The sequence below is a fragment of the Sinocyclocheilus grahami genome, unplaced genomic scaffold, assembly GCF_001515645.1.
Source record: "Sinocyclocheilus grahami isolate Dianchi unplaced genomic scaffold, SAMN03320097.WGS_v1.1 scaffold1192.1, whole genome shotgun sequence".
Taxonomy (NCBI): Eukaryota; Metazoa; Chordata; class Actinopteri; order Cypriniformes; family Cyprinidae; genus Sinocyclocheilus; species Sinocyclocheilus grahami.
Genome location: NW_015506371.1, coordinates 60,639 through 72,176, shown reverse-complemented (window position 1 = coordinate 72,176; position 11,538 = coordinate 60,639). Strand labels below are relative to the sequence as shown.

General features: G+C 36.9%; 1 protein-coding gene across 1 annotated transcript in view; it reads right to left on the bottom strand.

The window, feature by feature from the left end:
• Positions 1-7,831, bottom strand: part of cpxm1a (carboxypeptidase X (M14 family), member 1a) — an 8,866-nt gene extending 1,035 nt beyond the window's left edge. Inside the window, exons 1-9 of the mRNA XM_016253606.1 lie at positions 7,522-7,831; positions 6,264-6,373; positions 6,036-6,175; positions 4,477-4,561; positions 4,110-4,260; positions 3,241-3,329; positions 3,040-3,163; positions 1,748-1,944; positions 1,367-1,546 (exon numbers count right to left, since the gene is read on the bottom strand). Of these exons, the coding sequence (XP_016109092.1) occupies positions 1,367-1,546; positions 1,748-1,944; positions 3,040-3,163; positions 3,241-3,329; positions 4,110-4,260; positions 4,477-4,561; positions 6,036-6,175; positions 6,264-6,373; positions 7,522-7,780 (1,335 nt within the window). The 5' untranslated portion in view covers positions 7,781-7,831. The remainder of the gene's footprint in view (positions 1-1,366; positions 1,547-1,747; positions 1,945-3,039; positions 3,164-3,240; positions 3,330-4,109; positions 4,261-4,476; positions 4,562-6,035; positions 6,176-6,263; positions 6,374-7,521) is intronic.
• Between the last annotated feature and the right edge of the window lie 3,707 nt (positions 7,832-11,538).

The following is an 11,538-nucleotide window of genomic DNA, read 5'->3' as shown; positions in this document are numbered from 1 at the left end:
CTGTATATATATATATATATATATATATTTATATTTATATATATATATATATACATACTGTATATATATTTAATATCAGGGTTATTATAGTTAACTAAAACTAAAATTATAAACAAACAAAAAAAAAACATTTTCGTTACTTTAAATAAATGTTTAAATGAAATAAAACATTTAAAAACGTATTTTACGTAAGCTAGGTACCAGTTGTTTAGCTTTCCAAATGTGCTACAATAACTAAAACTAAATGAAAAAATAAATAAATAAAAAATGATATATATATATATATATATAGTAAACTAAAACCATAAAAATTCTGAATTCTGTTTACACTCTTTTAAAAAAAAAGTTTATATCTTGCAATTCAGCTTTTCTCTCAGAATTGCAGAAAAAAAGTCAGAACTGTCAGATATAAATTTAGAATTGCGAAAAAAAATAAATAACTAAAACTAACAAATTAATGTTAAAGAAAACTATGCAAAACAACTCTGTATACTATACAAAAACAACTAAATCTTTTAGAAAACTATACAAACACAACTGCTATCTCAGAATTTGAAACTAGACCCAGACCAAGATCCTAGACTAGACTAGACCCTAAACCAATGTCAGTCTGGCTCCTGTGGCCCCTCCCCCAAGCACAAAAGTGAAACATTGCCTATAATAATCTCATAATCCACAGAAAATAATTCTACGTTTATGTTCTATTATTACGTTTCTTCATATTTGAGTTTGCTTCTATCATCTTTCTGGATGAAGTGTGAATTTCATTTCTAATCTGTTTTCTGCTCTTTCACTGCTGTGTGTTTTTCTGTCTGAGGCCCCGGCACAGGGAGCTTCAGCTGACAGGAAGTGCTCACATTCTTCAGATCTACTTGACCCTGATTCCCCTGTGCACAATGTGTCCTTATCTGTACAGCAAAGACTAACAGACTATTGAAAAGTTTAATGAATGCGACCCTTAAGTCTGACTTTCACTGTTCGTCCAAATAAAACAAACAGTATGAGGCAACATAGAAACCTCTGAAAGAACTCGAAGCTCTGCTGTTTTCATAGTCAAACAATATTCCTTTGCTTATCTAAAAAATTAACAATTTTGACCCTTCTGACAAACAATATAAGCTCTTTTTGAAAAATAATGAGACCACCCAAAGTGTTTTATAAGTACACATACTGTATTATAAGAAAGTGCCAAGTATGGAAGCTTGTTTCTGCCACGGGATAAAAAAATAATTATTTTTTCTCGCAAATTGTGAGTTTATATCTTGCAATTTGGACTTTTTTCTCAGAATTGTGAGATAAAAAGTCAAAATTTTTTAAAGTGAAAAAAAGCTTCCATAGCCACGCATGGATGACAGTTCTTACGTACTAATGCTTCGGTTGAGGTGTAGTACTCTGGCATGGGAATGTAATGGTTGCTCACTCTCCTCTTGTCCATGGCCATCTCCTGAGCATCCCACATGATGTTGTTGAGGTCAGGGAAGTTATGGTTCATGTCAATGCCTTCAAAACTGTAGCGTCCCAGAGCCCAGCCAGAGAGTTCTGAACCCTGTTGAAACAAACAGATGCACAAACGCAAATACTGGAGTATAAGACAGTGATCACACTATAGTTTAGTTCTCTGGGATTGTAAATAGAATGTATAATCTTAATTATCTGCAATATTAATAAAAACTTCCACAATATTATTCATACTACCACCTATAACTTCTACATTCAAGTCAATGTTTTTCTTACATCAGTGTTTTACCTTCTCATAGGCTGCTTCATATCCGTCTGGGTTCATAGATGGCAACAGGTGGATGCGTGTGTCCTTCACCAGCTGTATGACACGCTGATTGCCTCGGTTGTATTCACGACAGATGTACTGCATAAGATTTAGCAAAAGCTCCCGGCCTAAAACTTCATTCCCATGCATCCCAGCAACATAGCGAAACTCCGGCTCACCTATATGCAAACAGTGTTCATTTAAAATCATGCATTCACGACAATTTTATTTTCATTATGCACTCAAATACATTTTTAGGCCTAAATTTGAATTGCACATACATTTTTTTATCCATTTAGATGACATAGCTTTAACAGAAACCAATAACCTTAATGTGATGCATATTTATCAGTCATACATGAATGAAACGGGTAAGATTTCTGTAATAGTACTAATTAACTGAATGTGTTTTTAATACACAATAATAATTATATATTTTTCAACAATAAATCCAATTGGTTTCAATCTCATACATTTTAACTATTTACATATTGCTTGTTCCACATCTATCCAGATTTTAACCATGCTCATACTTAACTGACTAAACATAATTGTTTTCACAATGACCAGACTTATGCTGTTTCTAAGCTATTTGAATAAATGCATTATGAAAATATGACTTTTTAAAAAATAAAATTAAAAAGATGTAAATAGTTAATATAATAAAGTATGCTATGATTTTTTGAGGGCAGCAATTTTACCTGTTTCATTTATGTATAACCAACAAATATGCATCACATTATAGGTTTATTAGTTTGTGTATGTTAAAACTGTAATCCAAATTTATGGAAATTGTATATATAATTTAAATACATAAAACTTATGTATACTAAAACTTACTTAGAGCTAAAAATCTATTTGAGTGTGTGATGTATTTCTGAGTTAAACAGCAGTCAGAAAAAAGTCAGGTTGGACTAGAATGTTTATCGATAGTATCATGAAAAATTTTGATTGGAACATTTTCTACCCTCACAGAGAGATCAGAGCAGTCAAACTGCTACATTATGCTTTTGGTGAGACCCCAACAGACTCTGCTCAGTGGTGGAATGTTTATTCTGGCCAAATCAGTGATGAAAAACAGATGTGTGACAACAATAAGTTACATAAAGATATGATTAATGTGCAAAAATGAAAACATCTACTATCTGTGTTAAAGGGAAAATAAGACATGAAAAATGAATTCTCTGGAAAAAACATCATTGGAACATCAGATTATGTGTGTGATCTATTAGATTAAGGGACCTGAATAACTGTTAGGCTCCAAGAAAACTTACCAAGCTCGTGTTTTCCGGGGTTATCGGATATTTCCATAACATAAAGCTTCAGTCCAGTGTAGCTCTTCCCAATAGTGTAGATCCGTGTGATATTTGGACACTCGTCATTCACAGACTTCATTAACTAGAGGGAGAGTGGTGTGTGTCAGTTCACTTACATTAATAAACAGGATGAATGTGAAGGTCTAAAATCACTCCAACCTTCCTCATCTCATTGTAATTATGGTGTCTGAAGTCGAGATCATCTGAGGATCCGCTCTCAGTCTCAGAAAAATGTGGGTTGTCAGGATCTAAACATATAGACAAGTTTGGTCAAACTGCACTTTTAACAGATTGACTATTCAATCATTTAAAACATGAAAATTGACAATATAACTGTCTCTATGTTTTTAAAATCTACAGTGGAGGTTGACTGACTTGTTGAGGTTTTTGGCTGACTTGTAGATAATTAGATAATTCTAAGGTCTTGTAAATAAAAAAAGAGAAAAAATACACTACCGTTAAAGTTTACGGTCAATAAGATTGTTTTTGGAAAGAAATGAATACTTTTATTCAGCAAGGACGCATTAAATTGATTAAAAGTGACAGTAAAGACATTTATAATGTCACAAAAGATTTCTATTTCAAATAAATGTTTTCAACATTGTTAATAATAATTAACAAAAATTAAAAATAGTCTTGAACAGCAAATCAACATATTAGAATGATTTCTGAAGGATCATGTGACACTGAAGACTGGATTAATGATGCTGACAATTCAGCTTTGCATCACAGGAATAAATTACATTTTAAAATACATCAAAATATAAAACTGTTCATTTAAATTGTAAAAATATTTCACAATATAACTTTTTTAATCCCATAAATACAGCCTTAAATTATGGTGAGCATAAGAGATTTCTTTCAAAAACATAAAAAAATCTTATTGACCTAGTAGTGTATGCATGAAAATAGCCTAAAGCATTCATATTCAAAATGCTGTTTCAAATTAGAAAATGGCAAAAAAAAAAGTCTCCAAATGCCATGGTCTTGACCCAAATATTTCAAAGTACAGTAGTGACATGTTGAACCTGGCACTGGGCAGCCCAGCACTTCAGCGCGGAGGCAAATGGTGCCATTGCTAAACCAGGTCTGTGGATTAATGCGAATGTATTGTGCCACTGAGGGCTCAGGAAACAGAGCCAGAACCGGCGTCTCCAAATCTTCATTCCCGACAAACACCTGCATAGAGATTCTCAAATTAGGAGAGACAATAAAGTAGACAAATAGAACAGAAAAATTGTAAGACACAAACTTTACTTTACAAATTATAGGCTTTAAAGATTTATACGCTTCTCTACTTTTATAAACTCCTAAGTCATGTTTTATCCTCAGGGAAGCTCCATGGTGCAGAGCTGACAAAAGTGGGTTACCGTTACTTATAAAACATAAACTTACAGCCTCCTCTGATCCATTCATGCAGGGCTGCCAGACCGATGAGTCATTACTGAACTGCACCTCATATGTGCGGACCCAGTTCAAGCTACACACACAAATAAAGACAAACACACTTTTGGCAAGACGAATATAATGAAAATGCATATATCCTCCTGTAAAAGCTGACCCTTGTGAAAATAAAAAGTACACTTTAGCACACTTTGTACAGAAGTACTTATTAGTAGAGTACTTATTACAGAAATAATATACGTTAAAAGAATATACTTAAGTGCAAACTGAATGTAATGTTTTTCGGACACTTAACTGCATTCCCCTAGGTTGAAATTAGCTGAATTGTAATTACGCATTTATATGAAGTTGCAATTTAGTACATTTAAAATATATTAACTTTAAATGCTATTTACAATTAAATTAAAACATATCATAGCTTACTTAAATTCTTATTAAGTGAAAGTGACGTGACATGTGGCCAAGTATGGTGACCTGTACTTGGAATTAGTGCTCTGCATTTATCCCATCCAAAGTGCACACACACACACAGCAGTGAACACACACACACCGTGAACACACACCCGGAGCAGTGGGCAGCCATTTTTTGCTGCGGCACCCGGGGAGCAGTTGGGGGTTCGGTGCCTTGCTCAAGGGCACCTCAGTCGTGGTTTTGAAGGTGGAAGAGAGCGCTGTACATTCACTCACCCCACCTACAATCCCTGCGTAACCTTTAGGTTACAAGTCCGACTCTCTAACCATTAGGCCATGACTTCCCCTAGGTTGAAATTAGCTGAATTGTAATTACGCATTTATATGAAGTTGCAATTTAGTACATTTAAAATATATTAACTTTAAATGTAATATCAAATATATTACACTATAATTAAAATGATAATCAAGTACTTTACATGTGCTTTACTATGTGTACATCTTTAAAACACGGCAAAAGATTATCAAAACATAATTATTTAAAACATACTTTGAAGTAAAACATTTAACTCATCATTATTACAAAGTGCACTATTTAAAAGGGTACTTAAGTGTGTTAAGAAACATAGTCATAAGAAATGTTGTCTCTTTAAGTACATTTAAGTGGCCTTTACTTCATTAATATCATATTATCTGCAAGTACAGTTTTTTTTAAATATACTTTTACATTTTTAAGTACACTAGAAGTGTATAATCAATACTTTTTCACAATAGGATGCTAACACCAAACTCTAACTGTAAAAGTTACAAAGCTATTGTAAAAAAAAGTGTAAATGTGTTTACAGTGTAAATGTGGCAAATGCGATGGTTAATATGTGTAAGAAAGGAAATATCAACTGCAATTCAGTATGCAAACATTATAATGACATCATGATGGTTAGCACACCGACAGATAAAATTATCTACAAAAGTTTGAATGAAGCGAGTCTGTGTTAATTGGTTGGAGCTGATTAGGTGCAGAAAAATAATAATTAGAGCAACTACAGTAGAGTACCACTGCCTTGCAAGAATTCTAATAAAAATGTGTGTGCGAATAATGACAGTGATGATGATGATGAAGCTCAAAGACACACACTGACCTCCAGATAGAGTTTCTGCCCTGGAGGATGACGCCAGTAAAGAGTGTTGGTCTGAGAGCGTTCAGCTGCAACCACTGTTCCTGATCCTCCACCCCAGCACACCACGCTCCGTCATACTCATCGTCATCCTCCAGACCAGACTACAAACAACACACGTATGCAAATTCACAACATGCAACATCAAATCGACCTTCAAAATCTTCTTGAACGAACACACAGTGGGCTGACCTGTATGTTAAGGCGTCCTCTATGAGGACCAAGCCCAACGCTCAAATACGATGAAGACTCCAACTGATCATCTGAGACTTTCAGAGACTCCAAACCCAGCGGTGGACAATCTGATAGATTGAGATTGAGACAAAAAAATGTAAGACTGACGAACAGTTACTTATTATTAAGCCAGAGAGGAGCCTGAGAATGTTTAGAAGGAGGATAACACTGACTCTATGAATCACATGGCAGTTCACTCTTAAAAATAAAGGTTCTAGACGGTTTTCACAGCAGATTCCCCAAAGAACCTTTCCACGAACATTACTTAAAAGAACCATTTTTTTTAAATGTAAAGAACATTTTAATAATCTAAAGAAACTTTTTCCACTATAAAGAACCTTTTGTGCATTTGAAAGTTTCCGTGGATGTTAAAGGTTCTTCATATATCTATTGATGCCTAAAAATAATCTTTATTTTTAAAATTGTAGGGAAAAATGTGTCTCTCTCTCCAAAGGGTTTCATATAGTGCTCTTTTGAAATTACTTCAAGAAGTAAACATCTTCTTCTTGTGGGAATGCAGGAATGCTGAGCCAACAAATGTCCCATTGATTCACTGTTATTGCTTAAAACAAAGGCTGGTGAATCAGCATCACCAGAATAAGCATTTGTTGCTTAAGCATTCATATATTCCCACAAATTCTTGACCTAATTTCCCCTAAAGTATATAGTATATATCAAACAAATGTGATCAGAATACACATTTTTGCAACACAAAAAGTAAAAAGTTATGCATTGTACATAATGACTAGCATTAAGTGAAAAAGTATGTGCTGAATAAATTCTAATAGTAATATATACTGAATAGACACTATTGACTATTGGAATAAATATTAGTATGAATAGACACTAGTCAAATATTAGACAACTTAACTTCAGTTTACCCAAAATGGGTGACTTTCTGAGTGGCTTTCTTTCTTCTGTGGAACACAAAAGAAGATGTTTTGAAGAATGCTGGTAACCAAACTGTTTTGATGACTACTAACTTCCATTGTACAATAATAATAATAATAATAATAATAATAATAATAAATAAAAACCTGAGACATTTCTCAAAATATCTTCTTTTATATTCCACAGAAATACATTTCACTGAACTATCACTTATAATAGATCACAGTTATTTTTAAGGCATGTTATAACTGCGTGACATAAAGGACATTTCAGGAAAATTGTTCTGAATTTACTTCCCTCAACTCTTGACTGATCATGAACTCGCCTGGTTTTGCTCCATGGGTCTCTTTGTTCATCTGTTCTCCATCTTCACTGGCATTCCTCTGCGCCTGAGTGTGGTTTTCATCGGGTTTTGCTGTGTCCAAACTTTCAGTAACATTCCCAACCAGATTTAACATTGACTTTAAATCATTAGATTCAGATTTGGTAACATTATTATTGACTGTCTGGTTTTCAAATGAAAGACAGGCATGTGCAATGCAAAGTATTATTGCAGCACAATCGTGTACTCTTTGCATAAGCATTTTCCTTCTCTAATAACCTATATTCGTGTGCAAGACTCCAAGCAGAATTTAAAAGTCAGATATTGGAAGAACGCCCCGTAACATAACACCAGACCGCCGCCACTACCGTATATTGTAGAATAGACGCCGTGTCAACACAAGCATTAACCCTATAAAGTCTGCTGTATCATATTTGACCATTTGACACATTATTTCTAAGGCCTCTAAATTATCAACATGATCAAAACTTCATACTTTTTTGGTAAGTAAAGAAAAATAATAACTTTCTGTTATGTTATGCTATTTATTTACTTTATGTTTATGTTTAGGCCTATTTATTTAGAAAAATCACGTTACGATTTAGCCCATGTCAAATATAATAGGGCCAACTCAAATATAATCTCAGTCATCAAATTGCATCACATTATATATTTTGACCCACACAATTAAAACTAAAGTGATTTGATTAGAAAACTAAACATTTAAATATTATCATATTATATTATGATTTTTGGGACATTCAGGACAACTGCATAAGTCTGATACTGTTATAAAAGTGTCAATATCAGAAATTTGTCTTAATAATTGGTCATATAGGATAAGTAACAGCATCTGCACTAAACACAATAATAATAATAATAATAATAATAATAATAATAAATAAAAACCTGAGACATTTCTCAAAATATCTTCTTTTATATTCCACAGAAATACATTTCACTGAACTATCACTTATAATAGATCACAGTTATTTTTAAGGCATGTTATAACTGCGTGACATAAAGGACATTTCAGGAAAATTGTTCTGAATTTACTTCCCTCAACTCTTGACTGATCATGAACTCGCCTGGTTTTGCTCCATGGGTCTCTTTGTTCATCTGTTCTCCATCTTCACTGGCATTCCTCTGCGCCTGAGTGTGGTTTTCATCGGGTTTTGCTGTGTCCAAACTTTCAGTAACATTCCCAACCAGATTTAACATTGACTTTAAATCATTAGATTCAGATTTGGTAACATTATTATTGACTGTCTGGTTTTCAAATGAAAGACAGGCATGTGCAATGCAAAGTATTATTGCAGCACAATCGTGTACTCTTTGCATAAGCATTTTCCTTCTCTAATAACCTATATTCGTGTGCAAGACTCCAAGCAGAATTTAAAAGTCAGATATTGGAAGAACGCCCCGTAACATAACACCAGACCGCCGCCACTACCGTATATTGTAGAATAGACGCCGTGTCAACACAAGCATTAACCCTATAAAGTCTGCTGTATCATATTTGACCATTTGACACATTATTTCTAAGGCCTCTAAATTATCAACATGATCAAAACTTCATACTTTTTTGGTAAGTAAAGAAAAATAATAACTTTCTGTTATGTTATGCTATTTATTTACTTTATGTTTATGTTTAGGCCTATTTATTTAGAAAAATCACGTTACGATTTAGCCCATGTCAAATATAATAGGGCCAACTCAAATATAATCTCAGTCATCAAATTGCATCACATTATATATTTTGACCCACACAATTAAAACTAAAGTGATTTGATTAGAAAACTAAACATTTAAATATTATCATATTATATTATGATTTTTGGGACATTCAGGACAACTGCATAAGTCTGATACTGTTATAAAAGTGTCAATATCAGAAATTTGTCTTAATAATTGGTCATATAGGATAAGTAACAGCATCTGCACTAAACTGCATATTTTTGCATTTTGAACCTCTAAATAAAACGGATTTGTTATTCCATCTCCTGAGCTTCCGTGAAAAAACAAAACTGTTTTCAAATGTCAGGCTTTACAGGGTTAACAGAAAACTCGGAGTCGTTTATGTTCCCTCTCATAGGCTCACTTCATGCTGCGATGATGTCATCGCTTTGGGAACACCTTTGGTGTGACGAATGTCTGAAGCCCTTATACCATCACGCCAATTCATTGGCCAAATAGCGCTTAGCACCGCCCCCCAAAGCGCACGTAGGTGAGCTATATAGCGTGCTGCGCGCTATTTTCATCAGATTTCATTTCCTTCAGGAAGCGAATCATCTGTCGCCTGTAGGAAAGCAAAAAAAAAAAGAAGTCGTGTTCTTAGCTAATTTCTTCTAAAAAGAGCAGTTTACTCCTCTTCAGCGGACACGATGAGCTACAGGAGATGCATCGAGCGGTGTGACAGGTTCATCGCAGGAGGAGACACCCAAGCGGCGCTTAGCGGCCTTTCTGATTGTCGACACTGTGATAGCCTACGGCTAAAAGCACTGCGCTAGAGGTTTGCGGTCTTCTCAAATAAAGTAGGCCTCGCGTCTAACCCCCGCTATCCCGTTTCTGCGGTTGCCGAGGCTCCGCACGAGACGGTCGCTTGGGGTGACGCATGCGAGCCGAGGCGTTTAGAGGGCGAGTCAACGGAGTTTTCTCCTTTTCTCTCGCTCTCTCCAGGCCATGTGCAAGCGCTCGAAGAGCACTACGGGGACCCCGTGGTCTTCGTCAATGATAATTTGCGGCCTACCCCGGAAGCTTGCGATGCGATGTCTTTCGGTTGTATGCCATATGATGAAGACGTGCTGTCCACAGCAGCCTCCGATTCTGAGGATTTACTGGGCGAACTGTGCAGTTCTCTCCTTCCGAGTGGACAGGAGAAACATACCTCGCCGTCTTACAGCGAACTGTTAGATGTTGTAACGTGCGCTGTGGATAAGCTGGGGTTAGAGTGGGATAGCGAGCCGGCGCAAATTCAGTCCCAGTCGAAACTGGACGATCGATTTTTGTCCAGCCGCACTCCGTCTCAGCCCCGTAGGCCTCTTCCCTTTTTCCAAGACCTCCACTACGAGGTTTCGAGGTCTTGGAAACAACCTTTTTCGGCGCGTATCACAAATTCTGCCGCCGCTGATTTCGACACGGTCTCTAAAACGGCTACGCGGCGATGCCGGCTGTAGAAGAGACTCTCGCGGCACATCTCGTGGCACATCTCGCGCCAAATTCCAGCCATGTAGGGTTACTTCCGCTTTGATCGGGAAATCTTACATGGCCACTGGGCAGGCCGCGGCTACACTACACAGCTGGACGAGGGAGAAGGCCTGACTCCAGAGGCCGTTAAAGAGCTCAGACGAGCTACTGACTTGGCGCTTAGGGCTACCAAGCACACAGCTCGGGCAGTGGACAGGTCCATGGCAGGGTTAGTGACAGCTTAGCGCCATCTTTGGCTTACTCTCACTGACATTAAGGAGAAAGACAGGACTTTTCTCCTTGACGCCCCCATTTCGAGTGACGCTCTGTTCGGAGACTCGGTCACTACGGTCGTGGAGAAGTATAGAGCAGTGAAACAGCAGTCCGCTGTGTTCCGTCAGCTCATCCCTCGCAGGGCTAGGGAGGTAGAGCGTCAGCCGCCTGCGGCTCATTCACGCTCTTCTTCTTTACAGCACTGCGAGGTCCAGCAGTATGAGCCATCGCCTAGGTTACCCCCTCGTAAGGACTGGGGTCCTAGGTCTCGCCCACCGGCTTACCCACGACAACGCAATCGGTTAGACCTGAGTTTGACGGCCAAGCCCTCTCGTCCTCAGGCCCCTAATAGCAGTTCCTGATTCATCTGCTCGTCTTCGGAGGCCAGGCCATCCTTTAGAGAGAGTGTACGAACCGCACAAGCGTATTCGACTATCTCGCTGTGGCCTCCCGACTCCGATCTTGACGGTCCCGCCGCATATTGCGCCTCGGGCAGTTTTAGATAGAGTCTTTACGACGAGCACCTCCTCGGATACTCTGCGCGTTCCAGCCTTCAGAGTT